At 38.9% G+C, this 25,670-nt stretch overlaps 1 protein-coding gene across 2 annotated transcripts in view; it reads left to right on the top strand.

The window, feature by feature from the left end:
• Nucleotides 1–14,160, top strand: part of efna4 (ephrin A4) — a 49,213-nt gene extending 35,053 nt beyond the window's left edge. The window contains exons 3-6 of one of the 2 annotated variants that reach the window (XM_084726783.1): nt 1,863–1,931; nt 10,781–10,807; nt 12,457–12,495; nt 12,800–14,160. In XM_084726783.1, coding sequence (XP_084582909.1) covers nt 1,863–1,931; nt 10,781–10,807; nt 12,457–12,495; nt 12,800–12,888 — 224 coding nt within the window. In that variant the 3' untranslated portion in view covers nt 12,889–14,160. The remainder of the gene's footprint in view (nt 1–1,862; nt 1,932–10,780; nt 10,808–12,456; nt 12,496–12,799) is intronic. The other variant, XM_084726785.1, reaches the window with a different exon arrangement.
• The last annotated feature ends 11,510 nt before the right edge of the window (nt 14,161–25,670 follow it).

Raw genomic sequence — 25,670 nt, forward strand, 5'->3', positions numbered from 1 at the left:
TCAGTTCAACATTCACATAACCTATTCAACTCAGCTGGATTTCAGGCGTTTACTGTGTACTGGTGACTGCAGCATTAACTATAAGCATTTAAGGACTGTTAAATGAGATCAGCATAGTCCGTGTGACTGAGAGAATACTAAACAGCCTTTGCAGTAACCATGTTAACTGTGTGGTCACAGTAGGGCAACAACAATTAACACTTGCTAATTTCGGAATAGACTAATTACTAAAATGAGCCTTTACTGACGTTACAGCGCTACAATGAACACATTTAACATCAACAAGACCGTGCAACATCATGAAATACAGAGGAAAAATAGAGTTATTGTGCCGCATGAACCTGACAGCACATTGTTAGTGACTCTTGAACTCCACATAAAATTTCAGCATAAACATATGTGAGCATAAATGTCTTGACATGAAGAATCACAATCCCCGATGCTTGGACCAGACGTGCAGTACACTAGCGGAAACCCTGAGACACACATTATCGTTCCAAGTAGACCTCTGGTATTTACGTCTTAATATACATGTCTGGAGGGCATCTTTAAAAGCCCCATGTACTATTTCTCTCACACGGGAAAATTCAGAATCTATGAATATGTAAATATTGTTCATTTCAATTTTAACCACCAGACACAGGATGTTGTTTTCTTCACTGAAAAGTCTAATTTCAGGGTATTTGAAGTTGTGAACATAACACGTATGAGTGACATACAGGACCACAATTAGCTTCAAGCTCGGCTTAGCTAGGCCTTAAATTCAGATTTAAGGTGAGCTCAGAGAAACACTCCTGCTTTCGCAGACGAATCCTTCTCATGTCAAACTCTGCATGTACGTCTTTCTGCACAGCGAACTTCAAACATTCAGATGAAGTAACAAAAAGCAAAACTTATTTTTCAATGGACTTGTGCACTTTAAGTTAAGGTCCAAAGGTTGAAGCTCCATAAAGAAGCATCATTAGCTCCTTCATGAGTGGTGATCTTCAGCAAAACTACATGTCAAGGCATGTTTTTAGTTTTCCTTGGAAACTTCTGCAGGGTTGGAACTCACATTTGTTGTGTTTCGTGCAACTGGCAGTATATCTGTGTTTGCTGGTATTGTCTATATTCTGGTAAAAGTGCCTCTCAGTTTTCATGTATTTCATTTATTTGCAGCATTTAATCTGACAGACCATATGCGTTGTTAAAGTAGCAAAGATGTTATCCCTGTTTTTCTGTGTTTTTTTCTGTGTGATTTGAGCTCACTCAGCCACTTCAGATAGTGCCTTTATAACACAGCCTCACTGTTATATTCTGCGCTGTATCTTATCAGTTGAAATTACAGATACAAAGTGAGACAGACTGTTAGCGATCATACACTCAGCTTGTGTGGCGGGTCCCTGTTGAGTTAGCAGCTGTTTGTGAATAATTCAAATATAAAGCCATTTAACTGCAGTTTCCAGGCAGATTTGTTTTGCTAAAAGCAATGCTAAACTGACAGCTAATACAGCTGATGTCTGCCAGTTTTCCCACGAGAGCCATGATCAGTATTGATATCAGAGCTGCTGCATTCTTTTATGGCTGCACTCTCAATTGTATATTTTATTGTTTTTATTTAGTTTTGCAGATAAGTGTGAAATATGTCTGTCTCGCACAGGGAGAAGGTGTAATCCTTTCTCCTGATATCATGAGGTATTGATATGGTAGAAACCTCGTTGTTGTTGAGTTTTTCTCGTCGCAAGATTATTCAAAAGTACAAAGAGAGTCCTCAAAGAGTAGATTTGATGGAAATATTTAATTCAGCATATGCAAATGTATCTTTATAGACTGTTTGTTGGGTTTAGTGTATTTAAATCTCTCTGTCTCCCTGTTCTTTGCAGCTCTACCCACAGATGAAGGCCCTCCTTTGCCATGTATGAAGTTGCGTGTCACAGTGTGCTGTGAGCCTAGTGAGTACACTCCTCTTTTCATCTGTTCTTCCTTTCATGCTCGTCCTTTGTACAGCAAGAGACTCCTCTCTGCTCCTCTCATCTCTACTATCAGGGCTGCATAGATTGCTACTCATCTACCACTGTTTCCTCCTCTCAGACGCTCTAATTCCCCACTTTTATCAATGAACCTAAAAGTATCTTTACCCCTAAATAACTTGCATTATCTTTAACCTCATCAGATGAGACTTACTCCTTTTTAAAACTACATGAACTCCACTCTCCTCTCTTCTCCACCTCGGCTTTTAAACCTAATTGGATTGAGGGTTTTTAAGCATTAGTTTGCTCGTCTTCGCCCACCCCTCCCCTCCATTCTCTCCTCTTTTTTTTAACCTCCTTGTCTCCCTCATTCTCCCACTCTCCATCTCTCTGTCCCAGTGTGAAATTCCCAGCGTTGATCTAATCCAGAGTGCGCCTGGAGTAATGTTAGTCTTCCAGTCCAGTGAGCTGCCCATTCCGGTTGGGAATGCTGCCCAGTCACTGTGGGAATCCCTGTACAGTTGTTGGTGTGTCTGTGCATGTGTGTGTGTGACCATTTCTACGTGTATGACCATTTTTCTGTGTCTGTGCACTTTTTTGTGTGTGTGTGTGTGCTCCTGCATGAGTCTAACAGCCTTTGCGTGTGCTTTCTGGCGGTTTAATTTGCACAAGTGTGTGTGCTTATGTGTGCATGTGTGTGTGGGTATGTGTGTGCCCTCATATGCGTGTCTGAGACGTCTGTCCCAGTTCCCATCCCAGTGCTATCTGCAGGGGGCCTTGTCCTGCTGTCCCAGCCTGAACTGACACACACTTTTTCCAGCAAAACTGGTCGCAAGGTCATGCGTCTCTGCATGTGTGTGAGACTGATTCACTAAAGTCCTACATGTCATCTTAACGAATACCCCCCAACCATGCCACTTTGATTAAATTTCTGGCGGAAAGCAAAAAAAAAAATTAAAAACCAGAACAAAAAGAGACCCATCCGTCTCGAATGAATTCTTAAATGCCATCACTGTTGCAGCGCGAGACGGGGAGTAATTTGCTGCGTTATTACCAGAGTGAAGGCTGATGGCTTTTTTTATATGTTAATTATCCTGCTGTCATTAATTAGACAGACCACAGATAGTTGTTCAGTGAGAAAATGCTAATGTAGTCTTGACCTTCTGACAGAATTCCCTGATCGGCCTATGTGAGTCGGAAATAATCCAAATATTTGAAATCACCTGGATTATGCAGGCTGGGAGATGCACGCACACACACTTGACTTTATTGTTAAAGCCCTTATATTTCACATTAAAAGGATAATTCATATTATTTGATATGGGGTTGTATTAGATACTTGTTGGGGTTGCAAACTTTGTGCATTTTCTTTCTCATTTTAAGTAAGTTTCCTTAGTCAAGAAATGCCTCCACCAGACAAAATTAAATTTAATTAATTTTCAATTAATACATTTTTAATTTGTTAAATTCTTAAGATTGATAATCAGTGTATTACCTACAGTAGATGCCGGTAGGAGCAGAGAGAGGCATAAACACGGAGGCAAAGCAATGTACTGCTGTGGACAGGGTCAGCAACAAAAGGTATTTTTGCCTTTTAAAAAAAGGTCAACCTAAAAAAATCAATATTAATTTAGTGTATGTTATATTTAATTTCACTGCCCTCAGACAGCCTCTTCTGGTGGATCACAGGGGTCGCTGCTCTACTGCTTCCAGGATTGGTTAGTTTGTTTGTGCTATTGTGTGATTTTTTTAAAATAAAATAACATAAACATTTTGAAACACAGAAGTCACACAATAACACTAACAAACTCATAGATCGAGGCAGCGGTAGAGCAGCAACTCCTGCGTTCTGCCAAGTAAAATGATTGATTTTGCCAATGGAGTTTGGAAAAGGCTGGCTGACAGCAAAGTAAAGCAGTGAAATTTAAACTGTTTTTTTTTAGGAGGACATTTTTTTTAAGTGGCTAATATACCTTCCTCTTTAAAACAGCATTAAAACACACAGTACATTCCTTAGATTTCGTGCTGGTGCTCCTCTCTGCTTCTCCAAACTGGGGGCATGCCAACTGCCATCTACTGTATCTAATACACTAATTATTGATAAGTACCTCAGACAACACCACTTCAAATAATCCAAACTATCCCTTTAAAAAGACTCTGCCTACAAAGATGCTCATACTTCAAACTGCTGCTTCCTTTCGTCGTCTTCTCTTTTCTCTCATCCTGTTCCTTAACCAAAACTAATCCCGACTAAATTTCAGGATCTCCCTCTCCTTGTCTTTCACTCCCACCACCTCCCCCCAACCCCTCCCTCTCTCCAACTCCACTCCAGCCTCCCCGCTCTTTCTTTTCTAGTCTTCTGTCATTCCTGAAGTGGCACTAATCCTCCCCTTCTCTCTGTCTCCTCAGCTCTCTCCTCCCTTCCTCATTTTTTATGATCTTTCGCTACTGGAGCAAAACTAATCTAGGCACCATCCATGGTAGTCTCTTACACTTCCTCCTCCGTCCCTCCCTCCCTACCTCCCCACCCCCTTTTGACTCCACCCCTCCTCCTCCACCCCACCTTCCCTGTGTCTTCTCTATCTCTTTGTTGTATCTCCATATCCACATTACAGTTATTCGCACAACTCACCTCCTCTCCCTGTTCCTCCGCCATCCGCTCCATCTTTGTCGGGCGCATGCTGTGCGGCAAGTGCGTTGGGATGAGAATACATGAGGCCTGAGAGAGATGAGCGAATGAGATGGATGAGAGGAGGAGATGAAGGAGAGTTGGAGGGTCTCTTTGACTGTCCATTAGTAGTGGTTTACCACAGCTGTTGTTGTGTTGTTCCCTGTGGTAACACCTCACATACTCTCTGGTTCCTTCCTGCTCAGGTAGCCTTTTATCTGACAGGTAGCATGGCAGCAGGGTGCTCTGTCAGTGTGTGTGTGTGTGTGTGTGTGTGGCCCTCGGTGATTGCAGCCTCTCGTCCTTCAGATACATCTCATCTCTTATCTAAACTTCAAACCTTGCACCTCCCTCCTTTCTTCTCTCCTCCAACTTTTTTTTTTTTCTTCTCCAGAAAGCAGCCCATGTGATTAGACGGTAGTTCCATGTGGGGATGCCCTGTTGTGGGTGTGTAAATTAATTATCAGCACACACACCGGCCTCACAGTGGTCTGAAGGACAGAGTGGTGACAGGGAGAGGGCCCGTCAGGTACGCTGTCATTGCTCCAAGGTCGGCTACCGCTCGCCAGTCCCTCGGTCTCCTCTCCGGTGTGTGAATGTGTGTGTTTATCGCCTTAATTTAACCCAAGAAACCAACAACAAGCCAGGCAGGACAGATTCAGTGACGCAGGACGCTCCTAATGGCATCCAGTGTCTGTGTTTGTGTGTGTCTGCTTCTATGGTGCCTGAACTAACACTTTTTGCTTTTTTAAAAGAAACAAAAAATGAAACCTGGTGACATTAAAGACCTGATTATTCTCCTGTGGAGGCAAATTTGGGCTAATTTATGCTTGTGATAATAATAATAATAATAATAATAATAATTATAATATATAAAACATAACAAATAACAAATGTACATAATATATAAAACCTGAGCTACTCTCATTTAAAATATAAATATGTAATATATTTTACTGTAATAAATAATGAAATGGCCATGATATGTCATCAGAAAATTACAGAAACATGTAAAGTTGAAACACCCGTTACTCTAATTACAGTTGTGGTGTTCTTCTTTTAAAATGTCCGTTCTAGGCTGGAAAACTTTACTTTTTACATTAATTAAAGTTCAAATTAATGCCAAATGTTCACCAATGACTAAGTGTTTATGAGTCTTAGAAATCATTAGTAAGTCCACTTTTGTTTTCATGATAACACACTTAGCTTTACTTTGACAGACAATTAACAGTCACAAACAACTGATCAGTTTACATCTTTCACTCCTGCAGTATTCCTGCAGCCTGCGTGAACTTCCTTGAGTCTGTGGAGGAGGGGGCGGAGAAAACAACTTGGTTCAACCAGAGACTGTATATTAAATAGGATCTCAATCTATTTAATATGGTCTATGGCTCTAATTCACTATTTGGACTGTTGTGCTCATTTTTAGACATGCAATTGTTGTGTTATTGCTTCTCTAACACCAATTAACAGTTGCACTATTAATAACTGCAAAATCATTTTTGAGTTGTACTCTACAAACTTCAGCTTCAGCTTGTTAGTAATTCTTTTGCAGAAATATGATCATATTTGTTAACCTGAGTGAAGGCTGCTGTCCTCATCATCAGCTGGTTCTCCATCATACATATAAATGGCAAGTTATTACAACACATTGCATGTATGGCTGCCACAATTTCATTATTAAATCAAAAAAATTGATCAGAATTAACTTTCGATTTCAGTAATCAAAATCAAATGCAGAATCTGCTATTCTCCTGTTATTTTTTTTTTTTTCTCCAACCCGCTTACTTGTGGCGCCCAGCGTGTCAGAAGAGAAAAAACAACAGTTCAAAGAAAATACAATATTACCATCTGTTATATTACACTTGATACCATATAGATCTTTTCAAAGAATAATTTGAAAATGTAAATAACAGCTGGCAAGACATCAACCAATGATCTGTTATACACATCAAGACTCAATAGTCTAACAATAGTAAATCGAAAAATGTAATCAAATCTTAACCTTAAAATCAGAAGTCAAATGGAATTGGGAACAGGAGATGTGATTTATCTCGGGGGCCAGTAACGCCCACACTGGAAGATGTTGATGTGCTCTGTTGTCTGTAACGTACACATTACACGACGAGTATGTCAGTCGACAGCTGAAGGCATTAAACGTGGATGCAAAATCTGTGTTGCATGTCGGTTCAGTCGGCGCCGAATGTATAGGAACGTGAAGGTTTCTGTACCCAACCGTAGACGTAATGTAGAGTTTTTCCTGCATCCCTATCAATCACCAGCATTATTAGATCTTGGTACAAGCATGCTGTGTGCTTATTGGCTCACTGATGTTGTTGAGACTCCTTAGGTATTGAAATTTGGTACCAAATGACGAGGCATTTCTCAATAGTATTGAAGCAAAGCGGTCGGTGCCATAAAGGCGTTGTGTGGTACCCAGCCCTAGTCTGTGAACGTGTGTGTCTGTGTGTGTGTGATGTTACTTGTTTCCTCATCCTGGCTGGAGCATTGTAAGGCATTTTTTTTGGTTGCTCTCAGGTTTTGGTGATGTGTTTTTTTTTTCGGCACAGTGATGTGATGTTTATTTGAACACAACGCTGTCACGAATCACACCAGAGAGCGAGCTGTGCTGAAAGGTGCTTGAGCCCATGTTGCATCAGAAAACAAGGCTCTGAATCGGCAGCAGAACACTGGTGTCATGTGAAATCTCTGGCGCCCTGCAGCCCGCTATTGCATCTTTCACCAGCTCGCTTTGCCTCTCGCTCCATACTCACCTCTCTCTTTTTTTTTTTTTTTTGCCTCAACTTCTGCCTAAAACTCCTCCAGTCGGTCGTGTTTATCTCTCTTGTTCTCCTTGTCGCTCTGCCTCTCCGCCTTTCTCTTTCTCAGCCGTCCCACTGTGAGAAACCATTACAGACCAACTTCCCTTTCTCTCTAATTGATTCCCTTTCTCTCTCCATCTCCGTTCCCTCTTTTCCGCCGTTCTCCCGCTGTGAGCAGTCCATTGCACTCATTTCAGTTTGCAGAGCTTCACCATTTTCCCCACTTTCTTTTTTTTTGAGAAATTTCTTACATCGCTGCTTTCCTTTCCCCCCTCCACTCTCGCCCAAATACCTTTGTACCCTCTGAACTCGGTACACGCAAGGACAAACTCAAACACAGCCATACACACACACACACCGCTTTGCCCAACCGAGCTGTCTCACATCCCGAACCCGACAGTCCAAATTTTACTTTAACCGCTTTCGTCAAATTGCGTTGGTTGTTCGCCATTTCGCGATTTTTGCAACATTTTTCGTTTTCAGTGAAGTGCGAACAGTCAGGGCTGGTTAGGGTTAGCTTCTGCGTGTGTAAAATGGCGGCATGAGAGGAGAGGTGGGATGGTGGAACAGTGTCTGTCTCTGCAGTGGGGCGTTCTGCCGACTGGAGACACGCACACACACACATACACGGGCGTGCGCACACACCCACCCACACACACACACACACACACACACACACCCTGACAGAGTCACACATTTCGCCACGGTTGTGCATGTACAGTTACACACCCTGCATCTTCCTGACTGCAGTGCAGAGACGGCTCTGTTCTTGCAGTCACATCACCGCGGACGCCATTTTGTGGCGGAGCTCACCATGACCAAAATTATGATGTTGACACACAGTAGAGTACACAGTGTTCAGTTTTTGCTCGTGATGATGTGATTACAGCCCGATCAAAACACACATATCACACACAGTCGGGTAAACACGAGGCATTTAACGTTTTCGTTTTTCGAAGAGCGGCGTGGCGTTAAACACACATGCTAATTGATACTGTGGAGCAAAGAGTTTTTCCTCAACCCAAATAAATTAGAAGCTTGATTGAAAACATATGCTTGATCGTCGTAAAAAAAAATCTTTTTTATAACGGTCGCTGCGTCCATAATGTCCACAATAAAAAAAAAAGTTGCTGATAGAACCATTTTATTTTGTAAGTTTTGTTAAATATTTTTTTTGTTGATTTAAATGATTAATGTCATTATGCTCCTATTTTATCAACACAATGCAATAAATGCTAATTAATAAATATTTTTGGGTCATCTCTCAAATTGTATTAAAAGACTTCTATGGCAGAAATGCAGCATTTTTCAATTTAAATTTTCAACAGTTTTTGCTCTATTTTGTGCAAGTATGGCAGCGCTGTTTAAAGTAGAGCTGCACAATCAATCAAAATATATTCAAAATTGCAGTATGGCAGAGTGCAATAATCAAATCTCAGAAGCTGCAATTTTTTGAAGGAAAAATGTGTGACAAAACAGCATCGGTGTAGATTTCAGGGAGGAAGGAGGAAACAGGTCCCCCTCGATATTTAGAATATGTGCGTTTATCCCCTTCAATAAAAAAAATGGAAGTATCAGAGGACTTTATTTTGACAGAACCACTTCTTTATATTCTATTATATTTTGGCCCCTGAAATTTGTATTTTCCTTTTTCATAAATAGAGACATTTCCACTATCAATGCAGAAAGGGCACAAATTGGTGGGGAAAAAAAATCAAATAACCAGAATGGAGAAATTTAAACGTTTAGCGTTTGAAATTTCCATGAGAAGGAACCCTGCATGATATGTGAACCAAAATCTATGTCTATGCAAAACAGCATTATAATGAAGTACTGTTGTGCTACAAATACTGTTCTTCAGACATAAGAAAACATGTTTGTTTACTGCAGAGTCCCACAAAGGTTACATCGTCATGATTTTACTAGGGTTTTTTTCACATTTTTAAAAAAAAAATCCTGTTAATCGCGAATCTTTCAAAATAATCGCAATATGATTTTTTTTTTTTTACCATGTTATGCAGCCTTAATTTAAAGCACATTTTGTTGGAGTATTATTCTTCTCTGTTTGCTTTGATTTGTCCTGCAAACACTCACAACCACAGCCACAGAAGCACACACACACGGCAGCTCAGCGAGAGGCCCGGACCCAGCATGCTATTTAATGCTTCGTTAACCCCTAGATGGTCGTTAGTCGTACAGAACCTGGGAGTAATTTAGTGGCTCTTGTCTGTCGGAGCGACATGTTGCTGCAGAGACTTGTAGGTACACGATGGCTCTCACAGACAAACACGGTGTTTTAATAAAGCCTTCCTCCCTGTGTGTGTGTCTGCGACAGATGAGGTGGGAATGTGCCATTTCCTCTCTCATAATCTCAGTTGATCGCTGTGGGATCATGTGGATAGGTGGTAGTTTTCCTGAAGACGTCAATACACACTTTGTCTTCAGGTGTTTGCCTGTGTGTGTGTGTGTGTGTGGCGTTGCAGTGTCAGAGGTGGGTTCAAGGCCATAGATCGATTTAATAACAGCTGCAATTGTGCAGCCTCATCCCTGTTTCCTGACCCTTCTGTCCTCTTTCACTGATGCTACACAGCAGCTCCTTTTTCAGAGGAGTTTTTAACCGTTTCCGCTTTTTAGTCTCACTACCTGTATTTTTTTTTTTGTCCTTTTCCTCTTCTCTTCACCACCCCTCCCTAACCCGTCATCCTTCCCATCCCTCCATCCTTCCCTCCTTCCATTATTTCCTTTTAGTCCGCCCCCTGCTGAGAAAGTGACGCCCAGACACAAACACCCCCCTATCCCGTCTCTTTCTCTCCCTCCCTTTTCTCTCTGTCTGACCTTGTTTCAATCTTTCCAACCTTCTTTTTTTCCCCTGTACTTTCTCACTCGGGTCTTCCTTTCATCTTCTGTCCACTTCTTGGTTTCGCTCTGTCATTTTGAATTTTCTCGTGTTTTTTAACCCCCTTCTTTTTCATTTCCTGTACCCCCTCTGTATAATCTCCATCATTCTTACTCTTCCTCATTTACATAACACTATCTTTTCCTGTTGCCATGCTTCTCAAGCGCTTTTTTTATCCGACCTTTAAGAGAATTTGCATAGGGGGACATATTTAGGGTTGCACAGCCAGTCAGTACTCATTTTTCATGGCGTTAGGCGTTGAGTAATGGTAAATACCTTCCCCCGGTCATTTGTCTGTTTCTTGCTTCTTTTGTTCCACAAAGCAGTAGCTTTATTGAGAAAGTTAAGCATGAAAAAATGACTAATCAGCAACTTGTTTCTTTGCCTCAACTTTATCTAAATCGTCTCTCCTCTTTCTCCCTCTCTGCTCTCTCTCCTATTACAGCATCAGAGGGCTCAAAACAAATACAAGGTGAGACGCAAAACCAATTTATTCTTACGATTAGGCATCGTGATGATTCATCTGTATGGTTAGGTCTGTTTCAGTGTCTGTCTCTCAAGTTCAAATGTGGATTATTTGCATAAATCGTTACAACCACTGTTGCAAAAGATGTGGCACATTATATGTATGAAAACATGGAACTGAGTACACAAAACCAATTTTGATTAATTAGTATAGTAGACATTAGTCAAATGGAAAATGATGTACATGGCCAAAAGCATGTGGACACCCAAACGTTACACTGATGCGCCTGTATGGTTACATATGTCCTGTTTCTGTGTCCTTTTGTCTGTCTGTCTCAAATTCATATTCAAATGTGGTTTATGTTCATGACTCAATTAGCGGTTGATGCAAAAAAAAACAAAAAACAAGAATATTTCACATTATCTTTATGATACAAGAAAATGAGAAATCAGAATCTACATCAAACCATTTTTTGATTAATCTGTCATAGAAATTAGTCAACAGGAAAATTTTTCTACATAGCCACATGTATGTGAACACTCAGAGGTTACTGATGAGTCTCTCAAGTTCAAGTTCAAACGTGGTTTATTTGCATGAATCGGTTATAGCTTATTGCAGAAAAAAGTAAAAAATATGCACATTATCTGTATGAAAACATGAAAATGAGAAATGAGAACAAACATTAAACCAGTTTTTGATTTATTAGTAATAGAACTTAGTCAGTGGGCACCACCTCTGGACGCCTTAACGTTATGCCAATATGTGATCTCATTCTAAAACAATGGCCATTAATGTGCGGCTATGGTAGACTTCACATCCTCTGGAAAGTTTTTCACAACATTTTGGAGCCTGTCTGCAAGAATTTGCTCCCATTCAGCCAGTAAAGCGCTGGTGATATAGGGGCGGCGAGGTCTCTGTTCTGGTCAGAAGTGGCAAAAGTGCACATATTCTGTACTCAAGCAGAAGAACTGATACTTGTGTAAAAATGACTGTTAAAAGTAGAAGTATTGATTCAACTTCTTTACTCAAATAAAAATGAAAAAGTACAGGCTCTGAAATGTACTCCAAGTATAAAAGTAAAAAGTAGCCCTCTGACGGACATTTCTACAAACTGTTTCTGTGCAAGGTGCGTCTTGCTACAGCCATTGTGCAAAGAATTGTCTGGTTTTTTTTTTTTAAAGCGTAACTGTTCCATCCATTTAGGTTTAAATCGGTCCTGGAGGTGGGAAGGTGGCACACAGTGATGCAAAATTAAAAATAATGAATAATTCCCCTCAAATAAGGGGCATTATAACTCAAATAACGACCCTGTTTGAAAATGTAAGGGCTAGAAAGTACAAATATTTGTCTGAAAATGAGTAAAATGAGTAAAATAAGTCAGAAAATCAATATTCAAGTAAAATACAGATACCTGAAAACTCTACTCTAAGTACAGGCTCTTAGCAGGTCAGTCAAGTTCTTCTACAGCTGTGCCCCCAAAACTCAGAAACAAAGGACCGTCCACAAACTGCAAATCATTGCCTCTAAAATATCATTACATGCTGTAACATTATGATTTTTAAGGCGCTGACTGGAAAACTGGTGTTGGATACTTGTGTCCACATACTTTTGGCCACCTTTAACCTTATTTTTGTTGTTTTTTTGACAAAAAACAGAACAGAGAGACCAGGGGACAACAGACAGGGCCGTCATAGGTAAAGTGAATCGCTTGACAACATGTAAAATAAAAGATGAAATGAAGCTGGGTTACATTATGGTCTTTTATGTCCATGATCGTCCTCTGAAATCTTAGAGGTCCTTATGATCCTTGACTTTGATTCATGCTAATCGACGGTATTTTTAAGGAGAGAGTTGTCTCCCACTCATATCTAACTTAAAGTCCATCTTGTTGGTCTTAATACAAAGAAAATAAGACAAAATTCTCCAAAGAATATATGTAGAACAGTGAATTTAATTCATAATGTTGTGTTTTTCATAAACTTCCCTTCTCTCCTTCAGTAACTGCACCTCGAAATCAAGCTTCCTCACTGAGGACGGCTTCACTTCGACTCCTCCTCATCCTCGTCTTCCTCCTGCTGATCACCTGACCTCCTCGTCCATCCTCACGGCTGACCTCGCACCCCGTTCTCCAGTCAGATCGGGAGATATAACACAATGCAATCTACGCTCAGACAGTGAATGACACAATGCAATCTATGCTAAGCTATCGCAAACGACACATATTACCTTCGTGGCTGTTTTACCTGTGAAATTCCAGAACGAATCAGGTGTCTTCTCCAGAACAGGGCCACTGTGACTCAGGGACTGACAAGCAGAATAACACTGATTCATTTCTTGTTATTTTCCTCTCCCACCTGCCTGTTGTGTTAGTAGTAGTGCAGAATATTACACATAGAGCTTCTCATAAGGCTCGTATCCCTCTTTGATGCCAGAAGAACAATGAGGCTGTCAGGACAAAGTTTTCTCACCTCTGTTTCTCGTTTTCTACATATTGTGTTGGACTTACTTGTTTTTGAGAAGCTGCCTCGAGTTAAAAAAGTGGCCAAATAAACACAAACTACTGTACTGGGAGGCTCAGGTTGGAGTTCAGTCACTTCTCTGCTGACTTCTGTTGCTCTGCATCAGCAGACTTAAAAGACTGACACATTTTAAACTGCCTTACTTGCATCTGAGTGAGATAATTGTGTTAAAGTTTTGTGATTAATTAGATTTTGGCGTTTTATGAGGAATTGGGGAATATTCTGGTATAGTCAAGCAGGGCTGCTGCGCCCCCTACTGGGATTAAACTGGTTTAACTGGACTTGGACTGGGATGGCCATAAGCTCAGAAAATGGACACTAGATGTTGATGCTGTTTGATAACAGTGGGACCTGGACTGGGAGTTTGTCCTCTCTGATTGGACCCCTGCTGTTCTGCCTCCACACGCCTCTTTCTGCTGCAGAGTAAAGCACTGAACAGAGGGGTTTATGGGTAAACGGAGAGCATCAGCTCGTCTGGCTCCACTGTACACAGTGCGGGCCACAGAGGAAACTGATTGGATGATGCTCCTGGTGACCAACCACATGTGCAAATATGCACTCAAGCTTTTTCTTGGTTTTATTGTTGATTCTTTTGTTTTTTACACAGGATCCTTCATTTTAGATTTTACCGTATAGTTAATATATTCTGCAAATCAAAATATATTAACTCCATAATTCAATGTTTTAGTGAGAACTCTGATATTTAAATGCAAAATTCAGACAACAAATACTTTTTCGCATACATAAACAATGATTTATACTCTGGATATATGTGTATATACTGGTATATTTTCAATACGCTTTGCTGCAATGTAGTTTCATACATTAAACGATTTGATGGTGGCATTATTTTAATTTTTTTGCCAAATTGTTAAAGAAATCACTCTAATTGACTGTCATGAATTAATAAAAAATATAATTAATTAGCCATTAATCTAACTGATTTTTTTGTTAAATGGAAATTGGATATATTGTAGATGTATATTTTTCAATGAAATTAAATGAAGTTTATATATTTCTAATTATTTCAAGGCAACTTACTTAGATTTATAGAGCTATAGTCATTTGTTGAGATATTTTAACTAAAAATGTATTTTAAAAATTGGTCACAGTTAGCTGTTGTTTTAACTGAAAATATTAAAATATTAACATTATTCTCTTTCACTTTAGTGAGTTTACTCAATAATATTTGAAATGCACATTTTTGTGAGTTTCTAAAACTCAAAGATTCAAGTTAATCTAAGGAAGAAAAATGAATCATCTCGACAAAATATTAGTGGTCGGTAAAATGCAGCAGTTTAAGTCGAGCTCAGAACTCAAAAACTGATTACAGTAAGTTGCCTTGAAATTTTGGGTTTTCTCTACTTTTTGGATTTTTACAGTGAATATTTGATTGACTTGAGCTCAGAAAATCTGTGGGTTAGTTGCACATTTTATTCAATCTTTAAAAAAAAACTACATTGTTAGCACTTAATATATTTTCTCTCAAAATATTTGGGTGTCATGGTCTGAATCACACCAGTCATGCCATTTGTTTGTTTTTTATATATATATGTTAATTTCCTAAATGGTGTTTGTATATTTGTTTAATAATTACAGTGATGTAGAATTTTCCAATCATGTAAACTAGGATTTTGTGTTTGATTTGTGTGTGTGTGTTTGTGTTTTTTGGATCGTGTTCTGCTTTCACATTTTAGTGAAGAATGTAGCTTCTTCTGTGAAGAGCCAACTGCAATCTGAGCCTTTTTTTTTTTATACGGCAACAAGACAGCAAAATAAAAATGATTGCATTTAAACGCGCAGAGTCGATCGTCATTTCACTTTTGAAAGTATCGATGTTTTTTGCAACCGCAGGTCTCGGTGACAACACACACAAGTTTGTTTGCAGAACACACACATCCAGTGTAATACACATACGGGAGTGTGGAGATAAGGAGACTTGAGGGACTTGAAATGACCTTGTGGTGTAAAAGGCCACTGTAATGTGAGTAACCTGGTGGAATATTGAGCTGAGTTTTTATCTATGGGCCGCCAAAGTCTGATAAGACTCAGATAGCCAATAGACTCCCGGTATTAATAGACCCTGAAGCATCATTGCCAATACATTGACCTTAAAGTGTATTTCTTTTCAGTAAACACAGAACTGAGGCAGAGCGAGACAAGATGTTTCTGTTTTGTGTCTTTAAATATAGAAGTATACATCCAAATAAGCTGTAAATGCATTTCCATTTATGTCAGCTGTAATGTAAAGCCTCTTGTGAAGCCAGAAAGGCAATTTCCTGGATAATGGGGCTAATGCTCCTATTTCATGGTTTATGATCTCTTCTGATGACATGTTTGTCACTGTTGAGGCATGTTATCAACTGCCTTTGATTTTGACCTTCACGTCGAAATTTCCAAAGCCCATGTTTTCATTCTTTTGTCCATTGTGAATGATGGAGTAAGCACACTGGAATCAGCGGAAAGCAGGAGGATACTTTCAGACCGGTATAAAAAGGAAAAGGACTTAAAAAGCAGCAGCAGTAAAAGCGAGCCTGTGTCCACTGCTTCCATTTCAGCTGTGTGAAAACTGTACGGCTGTTTATTCCAGCATCAACCAGAGCTTTTATGTAATAGTGTGATAATATTGAGTTTTTTTCTGTTTCATCTTTGATTCCAGACAGGAAAAGCCTGAACAATCATAGCAAAAAAAATTCATATATACTGTCTTTGTACTTGACAATGTTGATGTTTTGAATAAGTCCACTGAGTGTAAGCTGCAACTGCGCTCGCCCTCCAGTATAAACTTCATAATTATGGACAGATGTTGCCATATTATATAAATTTAGAAGATCGTGAAAATCCCACGTCAAGGCTTCCTGGGGGGACGACTGTGATCATAAACAATTTCCTCGACAATTTTAGTTCTTAACTATCACTCTGACAAAAAAAAAACCTTATTGCCATCCATATTGAAGCTCTCCTTTTCCATGACACTGTAATTACGCTGTATCAAATTTCAACACAGCAGGTTCTGCTGTCATAAGTTGGCCTATATCTAACTGGCTGAATATTTAAGGCTCGGATTGCCGTGTTGATTACATCCTCCGAAACACAAAACTCTGCTTATTAATAGAAGCAAACAATACTTATATAGTTATGTTGCCATTACTTAAATTAAGACATATACACACACACATATAAAGGGTACGCTCACTAGTCAACATCTTTTAAGTTAGTGTTTCCCAACCTTTTTCTTTAATGGACACCTTATTTCTATCACTGAGTAAACTGACGACCTCAGACTAAGTGACATATTTTAGGGACATTTCATATCATGTTCAATGCATGACAATAATAGTACAGCACAACTGACAAACCGTACAATTAACCAGATAATTACTTGTAGGAACTTTGTGTAAAACAAGCAATTTGGATGAATTTTTCAGCAGATTATTTCCTGTGAATTTTGCATCAGAGATGAGATTTACTGATTTTGTTATGAACCTCTTATAAACTTCTCTGCCTGTATTGTTTTTATTTTTAATAATCATACATACTTAAAATTAAGTGTTTTCTTCTCTCTTACATTTGGCCAGTGTTCTATTAGTTCTTTGGTTGTTTTGACTGTGTACTTTTCTCATGCAGGCTGTTTAGCAGAGACTTAAGAGTTTTATGCGTGTGCCCTTATCCTATGTGACTTTTTTTAAATTTAAATAAAATAATAATTTAAATAATAATCTAAAGTATATACGACCACCCGTGAAGGTTGATTGGTTGGGAACTGGTGTTTTCAGGCTTATGAAAAAATCTAATTATATACTTGAATGAATTTTACAGCAAACATTTTACCTGCTGAAATAAATTTAAAGCTTTATTTTAGCTGAATAAGATTATAGTATTAAATCCTTTCTTTTTAGTGTAAGCAAAGTTTATAGATGTCTCTGACACACGTGTGTCAAGCCTTTCCTTGAATTTTGGAGAGATGTTTTTCACCATTGAAGAGTTTGCCAGAGTGTAATCAACACCTTGATCAGTAGCGACATTCTTGCTGTGAATCCTGACCGGTGTACATTTCACATATTTCATAACCAAGGTGATCTGAGGTGAGGTGAGGTGAGGTGAGGTGAGGTGAGGTGAGGTGAGGTGAGGTGAGAGGGCGACCCTACTGCAGGAAGTGTCCTTCTGAAAACTTTGGAAAAGAAACACCTCAAGATCATGAGGTCCTTGAGAAAAATGTCTTTTGAATTCGTGTTGTTGGCTTTTTCTTTTCACTTAATTGAAGTCACAGCATCCGTATGAAAATGAGCTCTTCATTTCCTTTGGTCAGTGAAGTGATGCAAGGCCATGCTGGCTTTCTTTGGGCATATCTGTCCTTCAAAGGCTTCATCAGGTGGGTTTTAGCAAAAAGTTTCCATTCAGAAGAATATATACTAGCCAGCACTGAAACTCTACAGTAAATGTATGAGTCTGTCAAAAGTGCGGACACTTAAATTTTTTTTATTATTTTTTCGATGAATTGCATTTAAAACGATTGTGTATCCATTTGTTATGGAATCAAAAGTACCAAGGCTATAAAAAATGATCTTAAGTGCTCATTCAAGACCTCACTTCAGTTCAGTCTTTACTGTCCTGCCTGAAATTTGGTTTGACAGTGTTCAGTGACTTCTTCTGTACCAGCCTTAAGTGCAAGTTGTTAAGAAAAATTTAAAAAACTATCCTACTTTGTGTTTCTTGGACTTTCTTTTCTCATTGATGTGGTGTTGAAAGGGGAATTGAGGATCATATTTTTACACTATTGGCATTGTGTTGAAGTTGAAAATTTTGGTTTTGTGACCAAGGCTGTAGATCTCATAAGTTATTCATAAGTTTCTCATAAGTTATTAGAGGGTTGCGGGGTGAAGAAATCCAGCCCTAGATTTATCCTGGACCACGGAGTGGGATGGCAAAGCTGTTTGCACTTTTTAAGCAACCTTTTACTTTGAGCCGAGAGAAGTAGAAAACAGGTCAGCTTTAGCCCCACTTCCTATGTCACTTTATGCTGTTTACAAGGTTCATTATCAGAAGGTAGGTCGGCTGAATATATGTGAATTAATGTTAAAATACTCTCTGCTCCTGGCGGTTTTTGAGTGGATTGCCTGTTAAACCAAACTCCACACTAAAAACAGACATTTTATGGTAGGGACATATTTTTTCACAGTAAAAGCTCTGGTTATATGATCACTAAGACTCTTTTCTGATTCACTTCAATCTACAGGCACAGTCAGCACACCTCATTTACTCAGAAACACCATCTACTAACCTGTGATGAAGAGTTTGCCACAAAAGCACATGCATTGACAAGCTTATTTTCACCCAGCAACAGGAAAGTGACGTATGTACCGAGCAGGATACATAAGGGGGACATAAACAAAACCTTCAAAAACTGTCTATGTGTAAGTTATTTCAGTAGTGGAGCGGGCTTATATTAAATGAAATTGCATAATCTATTTAGAAATAGTTCCCATTCCTTTTGATTCAGGAGTTTTTTATTTAGGCTGCAACTTTTGCTGCTGTGTTTTGAATTGACCGAGATGGGGCTGTAAATGTTGATGGGCAGAGCCGGCCAGAGATTTCAAAGCGAGCAAACTGAAGCTCCACTGATCTTTCCAGCTCACTTATTTAATATTTGTCATTTCTTCTCCTAACTGTCCATATCTGCCTACCTCCGAAAAACCTTTTTGCATCAGGAAATGGGACTGAATCACAGTTTGAATTTCCTGACCTCTCAGTCTCACAGCTCTGGATGCAGAAAAAAACATTGCATCTTCTAGCATGAGGAAGCAGAAGCTCTGTGAGCAGGAAAAGTGTTGTTGTTTTTCTGTTGGGTGCCATTGCACCCATATGTCTGAGTGTTATTTACTCCTCAAGGTAACGTCTCAAGTGTGTGCAGAACTGAATGGTCCTGCAAAAGGGTTTGAAACTATATCAAGTTTGGGGACTATGTTAAAGTCACTTGACATCTCTTGCACATATTGCATCTACTTTTTCAACACTTTATAATCAGATACAGTATATATTTCTCATGGTGAAAATCTGACCCTTCATGCAGTGGAGAGTAAAAAACTGACTTAAGATGTTAAATCTGTGAAGTGGGTTATAACAAGCAGAGCCGCTACTTAAATTACTTTAGATTCAAAGAAGATTTAGAGGAAGAAGATCCCCGCTTATTTATTCTGGTGGGTTTCACTTCACTTGTTTTTAGGAGTATTTCCAATGGCCTTCACAGCTGATCAATAGTTATACTACACTTTATAGATAGATAGATAGATAGATAGATAGATAGATAGATAGATAGATAGATAGATAGATAGATAGATAGATAGATAGATAGATAGATAGAGTTTTCCTTGAAAAAGATGGAGGCCTGCAAACTCATTGTACCGATGCAGAAACCATTGGAAGTTATTGATTTATGAAGTAGTTATGACAGTAAATTATTGCTAGTTTAAAAGATTGGTTATGATAATGACACAAGAAAGCCCATAACTTGCCCCCCCCAAAATCACACATAAACCATTTCTCAAATTGCAGATTCAAAATGTCACCTAAAAACCACTGAAGAAAATGAGTCTACTGAAATAACACATTTGCATTTACACATTAATTTCTGAAGAAGCCCCATCACAACACACCCAGCTTTGAAGAAATCTGTTGGGTTTTTTGTGTATTTATATGAAATGGCTGACTGACTTACAATAAGAGTTCTGCTAGAGGCATAAAAAGCACTTTTTTTGGGCTGAGACTCTGAGGATTATTCTTGAATAATTTTGTAGCCTTGAAGAATTGTGTGCGGTTTAATTTCCAGGTGGGGCAGGTGTCTAAGCAGAGTTTGTTTGTTCTAAATCAAGTCTAAACTGTCCGTGTCTGCTTGTGGCACTCTTATTCACATCCTTTACACATGTCAGGCAGCCAATAACAGTGTAATTATTTCTGCTGTATGCTCACAAAGCAGGCAACTCCGGTGTGTCACACGAAACTGTGATGAATGTGGATGGATGAGATTATGATGAAGCAGGGAAAACACATTAGCTGTTCTGTGTTCAACTCGAGCAACAGTCAAAAGATATATAATAATAATATTATTATTATTGAATGTTATTTGAATAGCTCTGTTTAAAACACACTTACAAAGTGCTATACAGAACAAGGAAAAAATATACACAGACCAGGTAAAAACAATGAAAACATAACAATATAAAATAAAACAATATAAAACATGGGACCTGATAAAATAAAATGTACTAAAAACCATAAAATACAAATGATGAAAGAGGACTAAAACCTAGACAAACAAGATGTAGGCAGGCACAAGGCCATGTAGGGCTTTAAAAGTAACTTACACAAGTTTAAAATCAATTCTGTATCGAAGAGGTAGCCAGTGTAATTTTGCAAGGATAGGACTTACATGGTCTTGTCTCTTAGAATTACTAAGAAGCCTGGCGATCAAATTTTGAATGAGCTGGAGAAAGGAAATGGCTTTGTGGCTGAGGACAGAATAAAGTTACAATAATTCAGAGGTGACAAGATAAAAACGTGAATGACATTTCCCAGATATGCGAATAAAAGGACCTCAGATTTGGACTCATTGAGTTGGAGGAAATTTTCTGACATCCGGCTTTTTATCTGAGAGACAAGCATGTCAGTGTCCTCATCACCTGTTAGTGGAGCATACGTTTGCATATCATCCACATAACATAATATAATAATAATTTCAAAACTATAAAATAAATACATAAAAATAAATAGACCATGAATAGCATGGTCCCAAGAACTGACCCCTGAGGAACACCACATTAGAGGGGCGCTTGGGACTGAGGAGAATTCTCCCATTAAGAAAAGAGAAGAATCTATTAGAAAGATGGGACAGAAACTAGTCAAGAGCAGAGTCCTTAAAAGATGGTTCTCCCAGAAATGAAAATTCAGTCATTATCTACTCACCCTCATGCCAGTACTTCAGTCCACAAAACACTGCTTTCACAGGAAAACTGTGTTGCAGAATCTCCCAACCAGTTGAAGTGAACATTGACCCATTTTGAAATGGAAAAAACACTGGGAAAAAAAAGCATAAATACTGCTCGTCTGGTGTCATCCAAGTCTCCTAAAGTCCCGACATGCCTTTCATTTGCACGGCACATCACACCACACACACCCAGTTCAAACAGCGCTCACGCGTGAACATGTCTCCAAGCTGAGGATCTACAGTGAAGATTTAGGTTAAAAACATGGTGTAAATTACATCTTTCAAATCAACTTGGCATGCTAGGGCTTTAGAAGACTGGATTTTTACCAGGCGAGTAGTGTGGAGGCATTTTATGTTTTGTTTTTTGTTGTTTTTTTTTCTTTTCGGTTTGTTTTTTTTATTTTTTACATCAGAAAACTTGTCACCATTTATTTAAACTGTTTGGGAGATTGTGCAATTCTGTTTTCCTGTGAAAATCCTGCTGTAGACTAAAAAACTAAGTTGGACTTTCAACGGTGGTGAGTAGATAATGACTGAATTTTCATTTTTGGGTTAACAGCCACACCGTTTTAGAGGTGTTTAATAAGAATATTGCAGTCAACTGTATCAAATGCAGAGGTCAAATCGAGCAAAATTAAAACTGAGTCAGCCCCAGAATCAGTGGCAAGCAGTAACTCCACGGTCACCTTAACAAGAACCGTTTCTGTGCTCCGCTGTGCCCGGAAACCTGATTGATATTCCGCAAAAATGTTGCTGTTATTCGTGTGTAAAATCAATTGAGAAGCAAGAGACATTTCTAAAAATTTACATAAGAAAGGCAAGTTTCACATATGTCTAAGATTTACTGACTAACATGCCTCTTTTTTGTGTCACTGTCTTCCCATTCAGATTCATTAGTATCACATTTCATACATGAGAGCAACCCAAGGACGTTCTGAAAAACAAGTGCTAACGTTTAAAGATGCTTGAGATGACATCTGAAAGAGGTAAACATATATACCATCTCCATGCCTGATTTGGGATGTTTTACACTGATTCATACATAAAATTGGCCTCAGGAAAGTCATAGCAGGACTCTCTGAATGCTTAAAATGCAGCCCTAATCTTTAAAAACAGGAATCAGTTGACATTGGCTGGGCCTTTCTAGTGTTAAGCATCTCTCATCTCTCTAACACCCTGCACCATGTTTAAGTTATGGCTGTTGAGTGCAAATGAGCTCCAGTTGAGTCGAGCTGGGCTGATTTTTTCTCATCAGTTTTCAGCATGCCGGTTGAAGCTTCACAGACCCTGGCCCCCTTTATATTAAAGCGAGCCCGCTGTGTGAAAAAGCATTTCTGAATGCATCCCATGTGTGCGACTACGAGCAGGGGGTCTTGGTTGTGTGTACCGGACTGCGAGCTGTGACAAACTTAGGATTATGAGACTGGCTTTTATTTGAACACGCCACAACCAGACACAAACGAGCTAAGTCAGTCACACTTCACATGGCGGCACGCAAAGCAGCCTCCTTCCTCATTCTCCCTCCCTTTCTTTTATTTCTCTCTTTACTTTCATCCACTTTTAATGTGTGACACTTTGATACTGAACATCCTATTTCCCGTGTTCTGGTCGATTGGCTTTACATGCAGATGGGTTGGTAATTTGCATAGACTCAAAGGTCTCCCTTCTCTCCTGATGCTTTCTGACAACGGAGTGTCTATTCATCCTCTGTGTTAAGCATCCCTCCCAGGACATCGCCTGAATTGCTGTCTCATGCTGCTTCAAGTCTCGTTTTACACTGCAGGAACTGCTGAGGAATTGGATTAGGAACATATTCCTTTAGAGAAAAGCATCACAGTCACCAAGGCAGGCTCGCATCTGAAATGGATAGTTCACTCTGATATCAAAGCTTGTCGCATGTTGTTGTACAAAGTCACACCAAGTGATCTTAAGTCATGCTGAGTCCATTTCATGCACACCGTTAGAGATTTTGTTATAGTTTAGAGTCCCACCTGGAGAGAAACACTCGAGTGTATCAGCGGAGGACCTAATGCAGAGGAGCTGACTCTCATCACCCCACTTCTTCTTCTTCTTATCCTCACATCACCTTAAGTGGCTGCTGTGATCAAACTTCCACCAGCCGACCTAAAATCTGTCTTTGGAGGACCAATTAAGTTTAAATATGCACAGGAGGGAAAAAAAAAAACAGCCACTTGCTTGTTCCACTTTGTCTCAAACGACTCAAAAGTTGCTGTATCAGAATTTCAAGAATGTTTTGTTTGCAGTTTTGTAGATTTCAAACAGACGCTGTTTCAAAAGCACAGCAGTGTGAAATTTAAAAAAAATAAGATATTCATAAATACGCAGTTGAGGACACAAAAAATACCCATATCAATACTCATATCCTCCCACTATGTCATCTGAGATGTTATCCTGACTCCATCAAAATCAAAACATTACTCTGAAGGAAGGACAAAAAAAAATCCAGAGAAAGGCAGTGAGGAAGGAAGTGGTGTGATGACTACAGTAGATAGTGGCTGAGTACAGTAGTGAAGCCAGAACAGACATGAAGGATGAAACAGGCAAGCGAGAGTGATGGAGTGACAAGTGAAAGAGGATGAAGATGAAACTGTGGAAGACAATGGAACAGAAGGACAAATAAATTTTATAAAGATATCACACAAATGTCAAAATCAATTTAGCATCTCTGGTATCCTTGTAGTGATAAAACAAATGCAGTGGTGGAAGAAGTAGTCTGATCTTTTTACGGCATTTCACAGTTTTAGCCGGTCGAGGTGGAGCTGGTTGAAACACTTCACATCCAGCGTTGAAGAAACTACTTTAAACCTGTAGTTTACTAACCTACTAGCTACTTCACAATGAAAAGTTCAGCATCCAAACTACATCAAATTATCATAATCTGAGTCTGGAATCTCAGGGAGGTACGACTGAACTGGCGGCGTAGGTGTGTTTGATTTAGGGACTGGAGCGGGTCGATCCTCAGGCAGCCCGAGGACGTGTTTTAAGGAGAGAATAGGGAGCAGTTGTGGAGCTGGAATCATCAATCATTCATAGTATTTGATCACACATCTTGGTTGCAAACCACAGGTGATTTCAATCAGATAGCAGGTGATTATCATTATATGACACCTGTGGCCAATGAGCTGTGGCACTGTGCCGTAATGTGTGGCAAAAAAATGTAATGAGAATACCCTTAATATGTAGTTTATAATTAACTACCTAAACTACATGACCCAATGTACTGAAAAAGCTACTCTGAATTTAGTTAAACCAATAACTGAACTAGTTAACTACACCCCACGGTTTAGGTCCATCAATTATGTATCACATGATGAATCTGAGGGCGTCCTGGCATGATGAATGAGGTAAAATACAAGAAGAAACAAGGTTCTGCAAAACAAATCTGTCTTTCTTTCTTTTTTTCTTTTATCTTCCCTGTTTCATTGAATATTGAATAATGATACCTCTTTGGGCCTTGAGCATTTATTTAATGAAACCATATGGCAGTGGTTCCCAAACTTTTCCTGTCATGTCCCCTTTCAAAAGCTAAAAAAAAAAAAAAAAAAAAGTTAATGTGCTTTTTGCTCCACTGAATTTGTCTGACAGCTTTTGTTAACTTACTAGGTACTTCTGTGATTACAAACTTTCATAGCCCAGATCTCCACACTGGGTGATTTTGAGTTTTTCTGATAAACCTAAGGATTGAGAAGATTCCCCTCCCACCTACACTAAATAAAATATTTAAAACCCCATTGAATAGCTGAACAATCATTGTAACAAAACTGAAAGCAGGGTTGTTTTTCTGAGCTCATGAAAACTCTGCTTTTTAGAGATACACAGTTCTCACAGGACGCCGAGGCTATAAAGTAATTAAAAGTAGAACAACTGCAAATATTTACAGCAGTAAAATGCAACATACACACTTAAGTCAACGCAGCAGTAACATTAATTCAAAAACATAATACAATAGTTATACATAAACTTTTAACTTCTAACACCTTAAGTAAATTGTGATTATAATCATTTTAATAGTTTAATATCTCTCCCTGAAATGAAGTGGAATACAAGTATAAGTAGGCCTACTAGAAATACTCAAGTATACCTACAGTACAGGTACATGTATAGTCAGCAAGTAAGAAAATGTATTGTAAGAGATAGGCCTACTGTATAAAAACTTAAGGGTAGCTTTCAGTAAAGGTCATGAGCATATTGTATCATACTGTGGATGTATATATCTCTCAAATCGTATTACATCAATATTATAGAGACACCACGACAGGAAGAAACTTTGAAGCTGCAATAAATTCATAAGAAATAATCTTAAAAGTGCATTAATGTATCAACTTTTATCCGAATTATTGCATTTTAT

This window comes from Lutjanus erythropterus, chromosome 9 (genome assembly GCF_056507025.1).
Source record: "Lutjanus erythropterus isolate fLutEry1 chromosome 9, fLutEry1.hap2, whole genome shotgun sequence".
In the NCBI taxonomy this organism is placed as follows: Eukaryota; Metazoa; Chordata; class Actinopteri; order Lutjaniformes; family Lutjanidae; genus Lutjanus; species Lutjanus erythropterus.